General features: G+C 42.6%; 1 protein-coding gene across 4 annotated transcripts in view; it reads right to left on the reverse strand.

The window, feature by feature from the left end:
* Positions 1-19,502, reverse strand: part of CHFR (checkpoint with forkhead and ring finger domains) — a 56,446-nt gene extending 36,944 nt beyond the window's left edge. For 2 of the 4 annotated variants that reach the window (XM_083149934.1, XM_083149942.1), the window contains exons 1-4: positions 19,351-19,502; positions 17,506-17,638; positions 8,879-8,978; positions 5,088-5,197 (exon numbers count right to left, since the gene is read on the reverse strand). In XM_083149934.1, coding sequence (XP_083006060.1) covers positions 5,088-5,197; positions 8,879-8,978; positions 17,506-17,626 — 331 coding nt within the window. In that variant the 5' untranslated portion in view covers positions 17,627-17,638; positions 19,351-19,502. Of the gene's footprint in view, positions 1-5,087; positions 5,198-8,878; positions 8,979-17,505; positions 17,639-18,901; positions 19,255-19,350 lie in introns of those variants that run through there. The other 2 variants (XM_083149917.1, XM_083149926.1) reach the window with 2 other exon arrangements.
* Positions 19,503-20,419: the final 917 nt, after the last annotated feature.

Raw genomic sequence — 20,419 nt, forward strand, 5'->3', positions numbered from 1 at the left:
CCCTGTCAGATTTGGCGTAGTGTTCCCGCGTACTTTGTCAAGTTGCTTTTATCTTCTTTATTATTAACTAAAATCCAGTTACCAGTTAACATGTCATCATTGCAGACTCAAATGTATGATACGGCAGGTGTGAATGTGTTCCTGAAACACCCCACTATCCACGCCAGCCCGAAGCATGGCGAGCGCAGCAAGCCCCACGAGGGGATGCGTTACGCGTCCTCCCGACCTGTTCATACCCCCACTATCCACGCCGGCGCAGCGAGCGACCATGCCCAAAGCGTGGCGATCGCAGCAAGCCCCGGGAGGGGATGCAGAATACATGTAAAGTAATCCGCGTCCTCTCGCCACGCTTCGGGCTTGGTGGCTCGATGTACTCACCACACTTTATAAAATAAACTCCACGCCAACGTGGATAGTGGGGGTATAAACAGGTCGGGAGGACGCAGAACGCGTCCCCTCGCAGGGATCACTGCATTCGCAACGCATCGGGCTGGCGTGGATAGTGGGTTTTTAAAGGGAGGCATTTGCCAAATTAATCCCAAACCGATGGACAGTAAGTGAAAAGCAGTATCCTCTCTCAGTACTAGGTACTTAAATACACCAGGTAAAATTTCCTGTAAACCCTTTTGCTTATTGGGAATAAGTACACAAAACTTGGTATAAATTCGCCGCAGGGAGGCTGGGAACGGCGGCAGGCAGGGAGATGGAAGCTTCCCTGCCTGCACCGGAGGCCGTGTGGGGGGTAGGAGGACTCCCAGGGACACAGGCAGCACAAGCTGCCCCCTGGGGAGAGCTGGCAGGGGTGATACGCTGACTACGCTAGGCAGCCATTGGCAGGCGCGCTACGCTGACTACACTAGGTAGCCTTTGGGCTATGCTGGCAATGTAGCTTAGCCTACGCTGAAAACGTAGCGTAGCCGGGTGCCATGATATTACACAAGTACCGATAGAAATCTCCTGAATTGGATCGCCTCAAAAGAAGCTACCATTTTTTCCCATTAAGTGGATGCATAAGTGAACTAACACCTTTCTAAGCACCAACCGGGAGCATGGATTGGAATGTTTAAAATCATGCCCAGAAGGGGAAGCCACTAGGGCAGTACCAGATTGGACTTCTTGAGGTTGAAAATCCACCCCTGGATAAATAGAATGCGACTGGCACAGTCCCATGAACTGAGTATCTTCCAAATGTACATTGATAAGATGATTATAAAGGTAGGGAACTATGGTTACTTGCAGTGGGAGCGCCATCACATGGGTCACATCCATGAATACCTGGGAAGGCCATAAAAAGGCTGATAGCCCAGAATTGCAAGAAAGTTTGATGAAGTTCCCAAATCAGAATGTGAGGCTAAGCATCCTTAATGTGAGTTTTAGGATTTCATCTTGACCTGTGAAATATCAAATAAACATTTAAGGATTTGAGACGCAAGATAGGCTGGAATGAACCGTCTGGCTTCAGAAACACAAAACAATCTAACTGCGACCACCGCAGAAGCATGGAGTTTCCCCACCGTCTCTTGTAAAGCCTACGGTTTTTGCAAAGAAGTTGGGAAGCGGATGGTGGAGAAAAAAAATGAGATGTTAGAATCCGCCCAAATGATAATTTGAGCCCTCTTGCAGCTAATGTGGCTCTTTCGGTATTGGAGCGAAAAAGAGGGGAAGCACAAAAGGACAGACCCAAATAGGAGCGGAAAATGAGAAGGGAAACCAAAGCAGAGATTCTGGAACATACCTGTCGCCCGTTAAGTTCTAGTGCACACTAGCTAGGGCTCAAGCATGCACCATGAACAGTTAACACATCTCTGCCAATGTTGTTTAACCTGAACAGATCAACAATTCATTGGAGAAGCCAAACTGGGAAATTCCGCCTGGCTCAAGACTTAAGGACTATGGGCCTTATTCTAGTTCACTCTTAGAGGCAAATTCCTTCTCAGATGGACAAAACCATGTGCACTGCAGGTGACAGGTGCAGATAGAATTAGATGTGGGCGAGTTATTTTTTTTCTGTGCACGGAAAATACTGACTGCTTTATTTTTACACTGCAATATAGATCTCACTTTGAAGAAAATCCCCACCCAAATCTAACTCTCTCTGCACATGTTATATCTGTTCCACCTGTAGTGCACATGGTTTTGTCCATTTGAGAAGGAATTTGCCTCTAAGAGTGAACTACAATAAGGCCCTGTGTTACGAAGTAAACCAAACCTGCAAAAAATATCCCTTGGCAGACTTTTGGCACGCCGCACTACATAGCCTGTGAAAAAATACTGTAGCAAAAAACCGAATGTGAAGCTAAGCACTGAAAATCAAAAATAGAATTCAGTAAACCCTTTTTGTTACCTTACCGCCATTCTTTAACTATTTTTTTTTTTTACTCTCAGCGGCTAGCCACAACGCTCTATGTGAGGTTGTTTTCCTCACCTCTTGATATTCTAAAATTGGATCACTCTTAAGCTAATGTAAACTACAGAGATGTACCAGTATTGTGTTTATTTAATATGATTTATCTCTCAAATTGAATTTTTATTGTCAATTAACATGAGATCCGTTTAATTCAATATATTAAAAAAGTATGCAAGACATCAAGTGACAGCAGTGTTAGTCAGGAAGAAATTTGTTTTTTAGACTTAACGATCTACATTAAAGACAACAGTATTTGCACAAAAACTTTTAAAAAACCAACTGACTCCAACTCTTATATTGATATCCAGAGTGAACACCACAAAAGGTGGCTAGAAAATATTCCTCTAGGACAATTTAAGAGACTTAAAAAGGAACTGTGGGGATCCAAATATTTTGCAAGAAGAGATTGTTGAAATGAAAGATCGGTTCAAACAAAAAGGGTACCAAGAGCAAACTCTAGATAAAGCCCTTGACGAATTAGAAAAGGTTGATAGAAATTCTTTGCTGATAGAAAAAAGTAAAGTGGCTCAGGATAATAAAACAGAATGATCTTTCATCAGTCAGTATGGTAGCCATCACAAAAAATTGGAAAAGATTATCTCTAACAATTGGAGAATCCTACAAGATGATCCTGTGATTGGCAAGATAATACCTAAAAGACCATCTTTTATTTATAGAAGGGCAAAATCACTTAAAAATCAGCTGGTCAGAAGTGCTCTCATTGAAAAACCTCCAAGTACGAGGAATGTAGGTTTCCACAGATGTGGTGAGTGCACTATGTGCAAAGCCACCACCAAGTCTAATATAGAAAGAAAATATACTGAATTCAAAATTAAAGACAAAACCTATAAAATAAAAGATTTTATCACCTGCCATACACGAAATGTGATTTACTTTTTGGAGTGCACATGCGGCCTAATATATGTGGGCAAGACCTCAAGAAATTTAAAAGTGAGGCTTGCTGAACACATATATAATATAAGAAAAGGCCTCATGAGTCATTCAGTTTCAGAGCACTTTAAAATGAAACATGGCAGCAATGAGAAGCACATTAAACGATTTTTAGGAATCCAAGTAGCGAAAGACACCTGGAGAGAGAAGAATGTAGAAAAACTTCTCGCCCAGAGTGAAATGCGTTGGATTTTTAATTTAGATACCCTCACGCCACATGGACTAAACATAGATTTTGAGTTAAAGTGGTTTTTAGATTAATGTGTATTTAGTATCTTTCATTCTGTATTTGTAATTTTAACCCATCAATTTTTTTTTTTTAATCTTTTTATTCCACATGACACTTGGTTGATTCTTACATGAAATATGGCCACATCAGGGATGGACTTAGCCTGAATGAAGTAGGGCTTAGCTTTAGATGTGGCCATATAGGATATTCCATTGCGCTATCTGCTGGACTGCCAGGTTTCAAAATGGAGATTTGGGACTCATGTAAAGGATCATAGAGATTCTCCTAAGAAAAGTCTTCATACAACTGTGAATGATTCCTGTTATAGAAGCAACCCGAATCGCCAAAATGAAATTTGAAAAAACTTGAAAGCCTGGATCATGTGAGAAAAGACGCAGTGGAACGCATACAGGAAGCGCTATGACACGCAGACGTCATTTCCGGTTTTGAACTTCCGGTCCGGAGCGCAATAGACTGTGTGTAACCATACTGCATGTGATTACACTCGCAGCGTCTGCCTCCAGGCGGAACCACGCTGTGGGTGTCTGTGGAATGGAATGCATATGGAGGAGGAGATTCCCCAGTGCACGAAAAAACGTCACTTCCTGAAAACGGAGGTGTGGGACACAGGTGTATCAAATCACCTCATCCCATATGGTATAAAAATCCCTGACTTCAGTGTGTTGGCATCCACATCTGAAGAAGGAACCTGATTCCGAAACATGTTATGAGGATGCCAACACTCTGACGGGAGGACTCTGCTGTAACATCCATTTATCCCCATCCAAAGCCTGTGCGGTGGTGCTTTATTCCTGCTACCCGGGATTCACCATCTTATAGCACCCAGCCCACCGCACCACCCTGGAATGGTGAGATAAAAGCATCAGATTGCCCCGTCTTATTCATTGTACATGCACTTTTGAATATATATGCATTGTCACTTTGAATCCTTGTACTGCTGCTGCACTTGCACTTTTGTGTATCCATTTGCATTTGCACTTTTTAACTGTGTATTTCATCTGTGAATGGTGTGTGTAAATAAATCTTCATTCTGGTCTAATACTCCCCACTGTGGGTCCAGATTATTCTCATATCCACTCCGGGCTATGTGCGCCTAAACCTGTTGACCTATCTCCCTATCCGAAATTGTACACCTAAGAGTTGGTGTCACTCTTATTTGGCAACAGAGGGCTGCATATACCTCCGTAGGAGAAATAGTGCGCACGGATACCCCCCCCACCTCCATATTTTCTGTATTAGCGAATGTAACCTCTCATATGCCAATACTTTTGTGACAACCCACCCCCCACCCCCAAAAAAATAAAAAAAAAATAAAGATTCATTGTTATAGGTTATATATACACGAAAGCGCATAGAAATCAGGATATAAAAATCACACACACAGGAACAAGTAAAAGCAGAGGTAATTAAAGTGTAATTACTTAGTTGGTCATGGAACATAATTACAAGTATAGAGAAGAGAAAAAACCTGCAACTTACTTTGTTCTGGCTCATTTTTCCTGTAAACAACATAAATCACGTCACCGTTCTTTAAAGGGTAGGACTGTTTCTTTAGTATTTTCTGCTGGTTAATTACGGTGCCATTAGTACTGCAGAAATATATATAGAAGAGGAACAAAAATCAATGTCAGCTGAAAGAAAAACAGATGAACAATAAACAAGTGCATATAAAGATGGAAGAGCAAGGTGTAACTAGTATTGTTAACAAAATATAGCAAAACCAAAAAAGTAAGATTTTTAGCGAAAATCCCCCTCAAAAGAAAACCGGTAATAGGAATAAATACAATTAGCACTAGGATAACCAAGCTCCTAAATGAGGGATCGCTAGAAACCAAAACACAGAAAAAGAATTAGGATAAAGTGCAATCTGTCAGACTAACATATTTATAAACGAAATATACAATAATTTATTTCTAAAAACAATATAAAACATCCAAGTTCAAATGATCTAACAATGTGGGATTATTCTATATAGATGAAGTAAGTAATTTATGCCTACAACAAAAAATAAGTAGACTTTGTAGGATTAAACCAGCATTGCAGTCCGTAAATAATTTAAAAAGGATAATGAATATTACAAAAGAAAACTTCTGCGGTTACCTTGGTCCTAAAAGAGAACGATACGTAGTTATATGGGGTATGGTATAATTTACAGACAGTTGGGATTATTCTGACCATCGTTTCTCAGAATCACAACTGTCAGGAACCCGAAAGGAGCCCGAGCGGCACCAGTTAGTAGCAGAACTGCTATCTATTAAGTAATAGGACAGTCAGGTTATACAGGCATACCACTGATATCATCTATCTATATAGATAGATATAATTACCCAGATATTACTCAGCAGCAAAGCATGATTAGGATTGGCAGCAGTGTAATCCCATTTGATGTGATCATAATCCTCAGTCTAGGTCCTCAATACAAAGGAGAGAGCTCAAAGGCGGGTCTAGGATGGAGTCATTAGTCAGAAGCTGTCAGTCCCCAGATCTGACTGCACTGTGCACACATGCAGGTAAATTGGCAGTTCACCAGTACTTTGATAAAATAGTGATGTGACTCAGTGGCCGGTTGACAGGCGGGGTACCAAACCTTTAATTGTGGTTAGCACCATACACCTCGGCAAGTTGGCAATGATTAACCAGTTAGATACAGAAATCGGGTCACACTACTCTCCTCAATATTTAACCATGTTTTCATCTTACAACTGAAGCTGGGACAATAGGCCTAAGGGGGGTGGCAGGATAATAACACACCCCTCAACTGCAAACAGGGGGGAAACCATTTGATGGTGATTGCGACTGGTTAAACCCTTGTGCACAGCTGCAACATTTTTGCACAGGAATGTGGATGCACAGGATCGCTGGCCTCCGAAGATTCCAGTGATCAGGTCTGAATCAGGCCCAGCGAGGCCTATAAGAGGTGCAGTCTTATGGCTGTGAGGGGAGCGCCATCCGTTAAGCCCTGTACATACTGGATGATATAAATAGCAATATCACAGATTTCAGCCATTCAGGAGGGATAAAATGAGCGCTATTGCTCATTATATGGTCTAGTGTGTGTACACCTACAGCGGCAGTCAATGTAAGCTCCCGTGAGTCGTTGACAACTTCCTTCATCATCTGTGCATGAATAGGTGTATGAGTGGATCGGTAATAAGGGTCCCTGCCCCCCCACCCCGTGATGCTCATCCCCAACGGCAAGTGTGTATGCACTTGCCAATGCACTAACCCTGCACAAATAAGACATTTTAGAAGACTCAAATTAAGGGCTTGATTCAGAGTTGATCACTGCAAATTCACAATCCTTTCAGTTACCAAATGACTGAGCATGCCACCCACATTGAATCCCATGATCGCCTCATACAAGGAGGTAATTTTACATAAAGAAACACATAGAACCTCCAGTGCTCCTGTTCTATTCTGGATAGCATAGTACCTCTCTCTCGAGTGCCCATTAAGGTCACCATTCCTACAACTGACACCTCTGAGAGGAATAAAGAAACGTCTATCTGAAATATATCTAAATCTCTATCATGACGTCAGTATCTGACTGGCTGGAGAATATACATTTGTCTCCAACCCAACAGAACTTTCCCCTGCAACTACAGGACCCATATCACAAAAAGGAACACTCTCTGGCCAGTGCCACACAGAAGGCCAAAAAAAACAAACTAATTCTGGGTCTGGAGGCAAGGTGAACATTGTGCTCAACTCTTTCCACACATAAAAAGAAAATTGGTGGACAGCATCATACTTATGATGCCAGAAAAAAAATATATATATTTTTCAACAGATGAGTTTCTGCAGAACCTAACCTTCACTGCAGATCTGAAACCTGACCAATGACAGCTGAAGGACCCCATACACTACAACAATATGTCATGGGATTTCCCTCAACCTTCTCAGAAGTGATTCCATCTGATTTGGTACTTAGGTGTCTTTTTTTTTGCATAAGATATTTTGCATAAAATATATTTAGCCACGATACATTGCATGCGATATCTCTTATGGAATACAATTGTACCATAAGGTATATCTGATGGGCTGGATTAGGGGGCTAGAGGGACTGGAAAAGTCAGTCAATCTTCTGGTAATACACAGAACCGATATATCACGAGAACAAAAAAGCACTCCTTTTTCCACCTGATTCTGATAAATGACTGGCGCAGTACGAGCGACCTAGCGGCTCCTATTCAACACGGAACCGCGCATTGAATCGTATGGAACACACACACACAAATTGACACTTTACAAATTATATATTGGACCAAAAGATCGTAATTGAATGAAATTGTGCAAAACCTTGCAGTGCATGTGGCCCTTAAGAGCAGGAGACCAGATTTAAGGGGTTATTCTGGTTGATTCGCAAGGCGCCTTGCGAGTCCACCAAAGCCCACCTTGCGAATGGTTGGCTGGGACCACCCATCCTCAAGGGCGACTCGTTCGCAGGGGTTTGCGAATGGATGTTACACATTCGCAGGGCAGGGGGAACCTCTAATAACGTCTTTCGATCGTCGCCAACCATCGAAAGATGTGGAAGGTGCAGGTATCTAAAAGTGGCTTTCAAGTGAACTAGTACAAACACTCTGGGGGAAAAAAAAAGAAAAAAACAACTGTCAAAAAGAGGCATGTAAAAGAGGAAGCAAGCTATTAAGCAGTAACATAAGCCACATCGTAAATTATTTAGCCTTTCATGTATATCATTTGTATACTGTATATTTCTAGGTCCATGATTCTCCAAAACACTGCCATCTGCTGGCAGAGAGTGAGACTACAACTTTCTCACATATGCACAAACAAAGGGGTTACGGTCGTATTGTCGACAGCACTAAGGTCGACAGTCATTAGGTCGACGGGTGTCTAGACCGACATAGGTGAAAGTCGACATGGTTTTAGGTCGACACAGCGTTAGGTCGACATGGTTTTTTATTTACTGGTTTTTTGAGCAGACAGGGGGTAGTCCATGCCCTACCATCCACTAGGGTGTGGTGGGAGAATAAAATAGTGTGCCGAGCGCAGCGAGGCACCGTGCCCGAACGGGCTGCGGTTGCCTTACAACTGTATCCATGTGTCGACATTTGGGTCAAAAACAGTAAAAACAAAAAATCATGTCGACCTAACGCTGTGTCGACCTAAACCCATGTCGACCTTGGTTGCCATTTTCTATATCACAAAGTACTTTACCATGCTATATTATACGACAAGTGTTAGTAGCTTTCTGCTAATTATTATATATTGATGAACATGTATTAGACAGCCTTATTGTATTTTACCTGGTGTCTTCTAATGAAACAAGCCCAGACGCCTCATCCACTGTGATTTTGCAGTGTTCTCCAGAGACCAACTTGTTGCCAGGGAATGAGAGGTCGCAACCTATGGGAAAACCACAAGGGATACACTTAATGTATGATGAATGTCATTCAAAAAGGACTAGTATTACAAGGAGATAGATGCACATTATCTTGAAGCCATAGGCACATAATCACACATTAACTACTACTTTTGATTATATATTTAGTTATAGTTTTCCCATGCGAGAGTGGAAAAATTTACGCAAATCGCATTTTGTATGTGTAGTACAATGCCTCACAAGTTGCACACCAACACAAACCTAATCAGACTTCAATTTGCACCACAAAATTCCACCTTCCTTTACACCACAAGACATCATAAAGCAACAAATTATCTCAACATAAATGTGACATCATCAGGTTATAAATACGCCAACAATCCAGTGGAAACCTGTGCACTAGTGGCTCGTGGGCTTTTATCAGTGTTCTTATGCAATTTTGGTGTTGCTTTTGAGGTGTCTTAAGGCCCCCTTACACTTGGACAACTTGTTGTCCAACAAGTTGGACCTGACTACCTTGTTATCCTATGTGCCGGAGGATCAATCTCTTGGTTAGACCCAATGCGCACGGGATTGTGCCTACACATCAGATTTTGACAGATAAATTGGCCCAATCCATCTGAATTATGTAAAATCTGACAAAATCTCACAAGTGTAAGGGGCCCTTTAGGCACACGCACAAAAAAATAAAATAATAGGTACTTATGTTAGTTGGGCGCTCACTAAGCTATTTGCTTAGTTTTCCGCATCCCCTCATGGGGCTCGCTATGCTAGCCACGCTTCGGGCTCGGTGGCTCGCCACACTATATAATATAAACTCCATGCCGACATGGATAGTGGGGGTATGAGCGTACTAACTATAGTGTGTGCTAACATATAAGTACCAAAAAAATATTTGATTCACACATGTGAACATGATACAAAAAAAACCCCCACTGCATTGATTTAGTGCGTAGATGTGATTTTTGATGCAATTTTGTAGTGGAGGGTTTTTATAAAAATAATTCTTAGTACATAGTGCAATTTCCATTTATACCAATGTTATTTGGATGAGGTTTGGCCAAGATTTGCAAAATCACTGCTTTTTCACGCCTTTAAAAAAAAAGTTGACCTTGAGTAAAGAGTACAAATATGGAGCTTGAGGTATTACTACACAAACCTAATAAAAATACTATACTCTTGGTAGAAAAATTTAGCTGCACACATCTGGTGGGGTTAGAGAAAAGTGACAATGTCAGTCAGTCAAGAACCAGCGTTCTGCCATTCCCCAATGAGCACCAATGGAACTCTGCAGACTTGCCACAAAGTGAGTTTCCCCCAGTATGAAGTGAGCCTTCATAGAATGATATCATTAAGTATTGTGAAACTATAGATAATTATTATGCTTTATTTGTATGGCACCACAAGGGATCCACAGCGCCCAATTACAGAGAACATAAACAAATTAGCAAAACAAGAACACCGTGACATACAGTTGAAGACAATACAGGACAAGTACATAATTTACACACAACACACTGAAATAAGTATCAGAAAACCAAGTCAGTAGATATGAACTATGGAGTAGAAGATGGTATAAATAAGAGTAAGAAAATCACATGAGGGAAGTAGGCCCTGCTCGTGAGAGCTTGCATTATACAGGGGAGGGGCAGCCTGACCGGGGTGACACAGATGAAGTAGACCACGGGTTCTAAAGGTGCCCATACACGTTGCAATTATTGTATACAATATCGCATCTCAGTTTTGCGATGAGAGGAGATGAGATGAGAGGAGATCTAGCACAAAGTATGTGCTGCACATACTTTTTGTACTAGATCATCGCAAAACTGAGATGCGATGTGATATTGTATACAATAATTGTAACGTGTATGCAGTGCCAGATTAAGCCTTCGGGGGGCCCGGGGTACTTTAGACCGGGGGGCCCTCTTGCACTTGTCATTACTGGCCGCACACTGCATGGGAGAATATTATACTGTCAAAACACAGAGTAAAGGCAGAATAAACTTGGTCAATCGTTAACTGCAGGGGATATATATATATATATATATATATATATATATATATATATATATATATATATATATATATATATATATATATATATATATATATATATATATATATATATATATATATATATACATACATACATACATACATACACACACACACACACACACACACACACACACACACACACACACACCACATGAAAAGCCTGTGTTTGTCCCTCTGCCCCTTACTCTGGAGGAGACCTCACAGTCCTAGTGCTGCCTCTGATTAAAAACCCTCCCATGACTAAGCTGCTGCTGCTATTCTTCAGGGACCCGAGAAGCATGTAATGAGCTCCACCAATCAGAGTTCAGCACAAACTTCTCAGCCTCTGCCCTCTGGTGCAAAGTGTCATGAGACTTAGTCAACTCCAAGTAATGCACTGCACACTTGTGCAATCAGTGTGCCTTGGCTCCCGATGCTGAGCACCATTAATCATTGTCACATTGGCAGATAGGTGAATACATGAATACATGCCAACCACAGGGGGCCCCTAGCTAGAGGGGGGCCCAGGGGCACTGACCCCTTGTGCCTCCATTATAATCCGGCCCTGCGTGTATGGGAACACAGTGCATGTTTTGCAGGTCTCCTCAAAGAATCAAGTGAAATAATTAGCTCCACCTTAAAATGTGTCACTTATTAATGAGTGCACCTGTCGGGTAAATTGGAAAACATGAACTCTGTGCGGTCCCGAGGACCGAGTTTGAGACAGTGAATGTGGTACAGAGGGTTAGTAAGAAAGTTGGTTTGGTTAAGAAGTGGGTCTTGAGAGGTTCTGGAAGTTTTGTAAAGAGGTGGAGAGCCTTATGGGGAGAGGTATTTCAGAGAAAGGGAACAGCACATGCAAAATTCTAGAGGCACAGTTCATAATGCAGGATGGCACTCATTTATGTAAAGAGGGAGAGGTGCAAGGTCCATAGGAACATTCCAATATCGGCACTCACTTCCTCAACTTATTTAGTTTCTTACATAGCATATTCCCTTGTGCTTTACAAATGGAAACAACAGTGATAAAACAAAGGTAGAAACAAACTGACAGAGGTAGGAGGGCCCTGCTCACAAGCTATCAATCTATAGGGATTATAGGAGAGATACACAAGGATAGGATTCCATAGCATGGCAGTCCCACAAGACAGTCCTGATGGGATGCAATTAGATAAGAATGCTACTGGAGGTTGTGTGGGGGTCCTGAGTATGATAGGCCTGCCTGAAGAGGTGAGTTATCAGGGAATGCTTGAAAGTTTGGAGGCTAGAGGAGAGTGTTAGTGTGCATGGAAGGGCATTCCATAGGGTGGGAGCAGCCTGACAAAAATCCTGCAAGTGTAAGTGGGAGCAAGTAATGAGTGTGGATGAGAGACGCAGATCTTGTGCAGAGCGGAGAGGTCGGGTGGGGATATATTTTGAGATTAGCGAAGAGATATAACTCGGTGTAGTCAGAGTAATGGCTTTGTATGTAAGTATTTTATATTGAATGTAGTAATATACAGGCAACCAATGGAGGAACTGACAGAGCGGATCAGCAGACGAAGAACGTGTAGCCAGGAAGATCAGCCTCGCAGCTGCATTCTAAAAGGATTGTAGCGGTGAGAGTTTTCTTAGGAAGACCGGTAAGGAGGCTATTGCAATAATCAATGCATGATATAATGAGTGCATGGATTAGAGATCATGTAGGTGTCTTGTGTAAGGTACAGCAAATTTTGGACATGTTTTTTAGATGCATGTAACATGATTTAGAGACAAAATAAATGTGATAGGCAGCGAGCTTGTGGAGTAGGATTGATTGATGTGTTCTCAGTGATAGAGATATCAGGTTGGTAACTACCCCAGACCCATACCCAGTATTAGGGACCCCCAGTGACAGAGATGCCTTGACGTACGGCCTGGGGGCTTAACCCTATATCTGCAGATATACGCAACCAAAATCTCTGTGTTATCTGATTATTATGTAGATATCTCTCACTCAGTGTGCAATTGGGATACAAAATGTTGTTTTCCTAACCAGAATTGCCCCTCCCTTTTGGCACCTGAGTGACAGACCTCTGATTGAGCAGCTTACCAACAAAAGTGTGGTAACTACTCTTGCCTGGTGGGAATATAATAAATTCAGTTTTAGAAATGTGGACATTGAGGTGGCGAAATGACATCCAAGGTGAAATGGCAGAAAGGAACCCGCAATCAGGATTTGATGCAAAAGGTGAACGTATGAAATACAACATGATAAATATGATGCACAAACAGCGGATCCGACAGATGTTTCAACTAGGCTTGACCAGTTTTCTTCAGGGGTACAACTAGTAAAGGCATGGTCTTAAATAACATAAAAAGGACACCAGTCCCATCTCTGGTAACCCCAAAGGGAGCCGTCATTCAGTACCAGGGTTTAACTGTCAGCTGACAATGTTACCAACAGCCGGGGTGGATCATCGGGCGTCATTCAGTGGAATCCCCAAGTTGACAGTCTTGACAGCTCCCTGTGGGGTCACCAGAGACGGGACTGGTGTCCTTTTTATTTTATTTAAGACTATGCCTATTGCCAGATTCTATAAGCTTCAAAAGTGATAAAATGGAGAGTGATAAAAAGCCAGCCAATCAGCTCCTGTCTGACATTTTTCAAACACAGTCTGTGACATGGCAGGTAGGAGCTGATTAGCTGGCTGTTATATCATTTTCCATTTTATCACTTTTGAAGCTTAGAGAATCTAGCCCTGTATCCGTTGCATTCACCCCTGAAGAAAACTGATCAAGTCTGTTGAGACAGCTGTCAGGTCCGCTGTTTGTGCATCATATTTATCATGTTGTATTTCGGATACACTTTCACTTTTTGCATCAAATTCTGCATGCGGGTTTGTCTCCTCTTATACGATCTTTCATCGCATAGGGAGCAAAAATCGGGTCGCATCGCATGCCATGCCATGCGATATAAACATTGCGCGATGCACATCGGGGGCGCCGCTATAATACACAAGTACCCAAAGTGGCTACCCATACTTTTCATTATGTGCTTTAGACAAAATGATACAAACTGATCTACAATAAGATCATGCTGCCCTCAGGTACGACGGCGGACGATGCACAGAGAAACACATTGTTGGGAAAATCGTGGATGCACACTACACAATGGGGGTTATTCTGGTTTATTGCGAGTCCACCAACCCCCCCCCCCCTGTGAATGGGGCCTGGCCACCACCACCACGCAGGGCCTGCGAATGGATGTTACACAGTAACATCCATTCGTAGCCTTAGGGGATTCTCCCACATCATTCGATGGTCGGCAACCATCGAATGATGGCGAAGGCACACGCATATAAAAAAGTGACTCAAGTCACTTATAGATGCGTGGGCGCTCGGGAGGAAATGGGCAGGCAGCTGACATCCGGTGATGTCAGCTGCCCACCATTGGCCCATTAGCAGGAGAACGCCCAGCGTTCTAATGGCAACGCCCATAAAATGCTGGGCGTTCCCATATGCAAATAGGAAAAACAGATACATTTTTGTTGCGGTTTCCACAAAACTATTGCAATTCTGTGCAATCACATAAATATTTAATGTTTTTTAATGAGATTGTAAGAAAGAGAAAAAAAAATAGAAATTGCAACACACAAACACACACACACACACATTACTGCTTTGAGCTCACTGACTATAAAGATGTATGGTTACTACAATTTAGTTAAATTCAATAAAACGGTTCTAGAGCATAATTATCAAGCTAATCCGTAAATGTATCATGGCCCGCTCTGTGTGAAATGGCGGTCTCCAGGTACCCATCAAAAAAAACTATTATAATGCAATATTGCTCAATAGAGTTCTGGACTGGACCAGGAGCAGAGATTATAAACAGTGGGTAGAACTGGAGGGGGAGTGCATGCAACAATACCCTGAGATTTTTCCCTGGCTCCCTAGACTAGACTAGATAGACCTCCCATTAAACACCCGACTATTTCCCCTACACTCTTGTGCTGGAAGAAGATACAATGCAATGTACACATCTCCTCGACTTTTAGCCCCTTGACCTCATTCCTCGGCAACCCTGAATTCCTCCAAGGAATGACCCTAGCACACTACAGACAATGGGCGCTAGACGGTCTCTTTAGGGTGGGTCAACTAGTCCAAGCCTCAAGTGTCAAACAATTATGTTATGATATTCGTTTGAAGTGGGACAACCCTTCCAGTGGCTTCTGGAAATACCTACAAGTACGACACTTTTTGAATACCAATAACAGGGCCAAACTAGCTTCTAGAGAACTTACACCGTTCAAAAGTATGTGTGTGGCCTTTGCAGATCCTGAACACACTATCTCATCTCTATACAAATTACTCCAACTTCCAGACAGGCAAAATCTTCCCTATTTTCACCCACAAATGGGAGATAGACTTGGGTATACCTCTAACCCCCAAAAATTGGGAGACCATCTTCCTTAAATCCCATAGAAGCTCTATATGCATCCAAGTAAGGGAGACACAATATAAAAGTATTAATGAGGTGATACATGTGCCCCTCTCTATTCCATGCCATCTCCCCCTATGCTTACAGATCTTGGAGTTGTAGAAGTTTCGCCATGAGGAACTGTTACTAGGCTCTTAGCAATTCCGTTCTCGGACGATGGTCACCCCTGCCCCCCTCCTCTCTCTTCTATCTGTCCTCTTTCATACCCCCACTCTCTACCCCCCTTTTCTGCTTAGTTTTATATGTTGAGGATTATTTTAACTGGTAGTTTGTTCAGAACTAGACTGGTAATTTGCTATTAATATGTACAGACTTTATAGTATGGACATTATGTAACGTTTAATTGATTATACTCAATAAAAACATAATATACAAAAACAAAAAAAATATCAAGCTAATCCAACCAGATCAATTCAAATCCATTTACAAACAATTGTATTGGATCTGCTGGCATTCACAGATTTGTCATGTACAGAAGTAAAATACAAAATAAAGCCTGTTTTTTGATACAGTGCCAAAACGTCCATGTAAAACAATATACTTTAATATTTAGATACTTTAGATTTTCACTCACTGTTCAGATTTGAATAGTGAAAACTCCTACTCAATGAATATTAAGCAGCTAACTTATTTTTATTTAGTAATTTAATTAACAGTTTCTAACAAACAATTTACTTTAAAGAAAGGCTGAAAGCAATTAGAACAGGCATGTCCAAACTATGGCTCTCCAGCTGTTGAGAAACTATAAGTCCCATCGTGCCTTGCCACAGTTTTGCAATTAGGGAATGCTAAAACTATGGCAAGGCATGCTGGGATGTGTAGTTTCACAAGTGTTGGAGGGGATCCGATATGTAATGCCGGCGGTCGGAATCCCGACCGCCGAAAACCCGACATGGGGGGGGACGTGGAGCGCCCCCCCTTGCGGGCCCGGTGCCTCGCTACGCTCGGCACGCTATTTTATTCTCCCTCTATGGGTGTCGTGGACACCCACGGAGGGAGAAAGTTTCGGGATTTCGGCGGTCGGAATCCCGTTGGAGGGCCACAGTTTGGACATGCGTTTTCTTAGAGTTTGCTAAATATATGCAAATAATATTGTTCTGTGTAACACATGAGGCATAGGGTAGATTTATTAAAGCTGCTTTAAAAAAAAACCACAACTGATTTGTTGCTATGGGCTACATCACCTCTTAATTTTTAGAAGCTTTAGTAAATTTACCTCATATAGTGTATATTACAAGGGTCTTTACAGGGTATAGTACAGAAGTGATGCGCACAAAATACCCCAATAACACAATTTGTAGGTTAAGCTCTGATATGGAAGAATGGCTGGATAAGATGGGTTGTTGAACAGCAACATTTAAGGGGAAATAGAGCCTAATAAGCTTTTTAACAGAAGAAGTGACAAAAAGGATCAGGGGCTGCAATAATTAATAGCCTTTATTTATATAGCGCCACAAGGGATCCACAGCATCCAGTTACAGAACACAAATAGGCAAAACAAGAAAACAGTGACTAATGGTGTGTACACACGGGTACAATCAGCATGAGATTTTGACTATATAGTCAATATCGCATGCAGATCGCACAGGTTTTTTACCTTGAATCCCGATGCGCGCTCCCGTGACAGCACAAATCGAAACCCAGATAGACAGGGCAGCAATGACTATATAGTGCAAATCTAATGTAAGTAGCATGAATTGTATGTAGATAGTACAGAGTTAGCAAAGCTTGGATAGCAGTCGAATCTTACGTCGAATAGCAAGGGGATCTCACTGTGTGTACACACCATTAAAAGGTCAAGACTGTATAGGACAAGTACAGGGTATATAAACATATCTGCATCAGCAGACGATACGGACATAAATATTAGCGTTGCTAAAAATCCAAGAGATTAGATGCCGTCAACTGGAGTATGGAGAAGAGGATGTTTTAAATAAGATAAGGAAGGGCACATGAGGAAAGACTTAATAAAAATAAGACTTAATAAAAATAAAACGTTGAAAACAAATTGCATAATTGGCCTTCCACTGAATGTATGGACGGAGAATTACCTTTCTTCCTTCCAATTGTCCATTGCTTTTTACAGAGGAACAGCTCAGACGAAGCCTCAGTCTCAGCTCCCAGCAGCCTGCTCAGCTTCCCCCAAGGTTTATTCTCCCCTAAGCCTTCCATCTCAATTCACATCTGAAACAATCGGGAGAAAACCACAATGAGTTGGGGGCAGGGAGAAGCAAACTTGTGCATCAGTGAGACATGAGAGGTCCCCTCCCCAACAGCCAGACACAACAGTAGCAGCAGCTCAGACAAGAGGCATTGCTAATATTACATGAACTGGGATATAAAAGGCAGGCATTAACCATCGCATTGCTAGCATTATCACTGCATGTCCAGCAAAACAAATCACACTGTCATAATAAAAAACATATATCGTGAAGACGAAGAAGCTTTTGCTCACACGTCCTTATGAATTAAGTTCTGCAGTACATGGCTATTTCTACAGTGGGTCAACAAAAAAATGTACGGATTTAGCTCTATTGTTTGCAGTTTATATTACAAAGTGGTTATATTACCCATGTTTTCTTCATTTAACGGAATGCAAGATCGAGATAGAACATAGCTAGAATAATTTTTTTTTTTTAAAGGATAGTAAATCGGTATGAAAATAATGTTTATCATATGCTAATGAATAATTGCAAAATATTCATGCGGGACTGAAAGGTAGTGGGTAGATAAATAGATAGAGTGGTGATGTATTATTCTTAGAGGTTTTGCTGCTGGAGTCAGGGTGGGGGTAGGAGGCAGCTGTCCATGAATGTGGGAGTCCGATTGGGTGATGAGGTGCCATGGAATTTCTGTCTCTAGTGGGGAGGAGTGGGGTTTTTGCAAACAGTCTTTCCCAAGTAAGTAAAAAACTTCTAAAAGTAACAGTAGCTTGCAAACTAAATGAGGCTAGGAACAGGAATGGTTATATAATGCAGACATTTTACCCTCTCAATACAGAAGCCTTGGAGAGAATACAATAGCTATTAAAATACTGGAGGGGGTTCATTAAATAAGGATACATATCTAAACCTATGGCTGGGGGGAAATGGGGGTCTCATACTGTACATGACTCAAATTTTCCATTAGCACCGGTGAGTATAGCGTTGAAGTGGAAAATGCAGAGTAGGGTGTATAGGCAAACACAAACAAGGTAAGGTGGTAGAAGTGCAAAAGATAAGCAAACAAAAGCAATAAGCTGAAAGGGAAAACAGGTAAACAAAAAAAAAGTCAAAATGAAAAGGAATATATGGCAAAGGGTAGAAGTATATAGGTAGGGCAGTATGGCTCAGTAAGGTGGTAGCAACTAAAACAATAGCACTGCATAAACCAAGCTGTTAAAAATAAAGGGGTCACTGATGAAGATGAAAAAGTCTATAAAGGAAGATGCCAATCTTATACTCCTACCATTCCAAGATTATACCATCCTAGTGTGGCACCAGGACCTGAGGTGTACAGGACAGATGGCTGATAAGGGTGAGCTAGCACTGCATGGTACTGTGTCCATGCCAGGGTAAAAGGGGTATCAGCACTCTATCAGGATCAATTGACAATAAGTGAAGAGGAGAAAGGGGCACAACCGTGGCAATTTCCCATGGACACCCCAAGGAGGAGAGAGATGGTATGGCAAGCAGAGAACGACCGTGCATGACGATTCGAACCCCAGCACTTCCCGCAGGGTTACTATGGGTGCCAGGGGAAGAGGTTACGTGGTGTTAGGGTGGGGGTGCATGCTATTATGGGCCGGCGCTCCCCTCCCTTCTCCGCCACTGGAAATCCCCGCCCCTGCATCGGATGCCCGGTGAGTCCGGCCTCGCTATAACCCCGCACAGACTCTGTCCCTAGGGAAAGATTACCGACTCTCCTCCCGTCTCCGCCGTCTCCTTCGCGGCCGCCTCCCTGTCACAACACGAACCAGGCAGCGTCAGCTGATCAGGGAGGGTGGAGCCTGCGCAGAACTTGGCATTTCCTATAGAAAGCCCCGTCCTCAATTCATCCACAGAATGGGCGTGGCCCGGTGGAGTACCCGTCAGCCATCTTTGGTTTGGGCTAGGTGCTGGCTGATCTGTTGTATTGTGGCTGGCCTGAGATCGAATGTAAAATAATAGAAACAGTAACCTTCTTCTTACCTTACTTCTGTCCTCTGCAGTGTGAGAACCTGTGAGTTTTATTTGTATCATACTTACACCCTTATGGTTTCTGTGCTGTAAATACAGAGCAGCTGTTCCCACTGAAGGGGAGACTCATTTTGAGCCACACACAATGCAAGCAAGTGTGCATGTGTACAACATACTTGCCTACTTCTGAAAAGTAGTTTCAGGGAGATTATAGATCATACTGGTTTGAGGCCACTGCTGCCAACAAAGAGCCTCCCCATGACATTCAGGGCTAGGCTTCAAAATAGTGATAAAATTTAAAGAGATAAAGTACCAGCAAATCAGCTCCTAACTTCTACAGGCTAATAGTTGAAAAATGACAGTTAGCTGATTGGCTGGTACTTTATTTCTTTGTATTTTATAATTTTTTGAAACTGAATACAGCTTTCCCTAAGTGTGGTGGTGACAGTGCCAGTGGCTGGCCTGTAAATGATACCCCTTTTACACCAAAACGCCGGGTCACACCCGGCTTTTTTAGACCCAGGTTCAAGCCGGGTGCGACCCGGCGTTTAGTGCCATTTACACCGGGCGGACAGCCTGACCCGCACCCGCGCCCGCCCCTCCCCGGAGCTTGGAGATGACAGCGCGATGTCATCTCCAAGCGCCAATCACCGCCGCGCGCCGCCGCCGGACCGGAACGCTGCTGGGGGCAGCCCAGCACTAAGGTAAGCTGCTAGGCTGCCCCCAGTCCCCGCGCACACTCCCCCGCCGTCGCACAGGAGGTGAATGGATGCCGCACACAGGCATCCGTTCACCTCCCTCCCCCGCC

The sequence above is a fragment of the Crinia signifera genome, chromosome 1 (genome assembly GCF_055691185.1).
Source record: "Crinia signifera chromosome 1, ASM5569118v1, whole genome shotgun sequence".
NCBI lineage: Eukaryota > Metazoa > Chordata > Amphibia > Anura > Myobatrachidae > Crinia > Crinia signifera.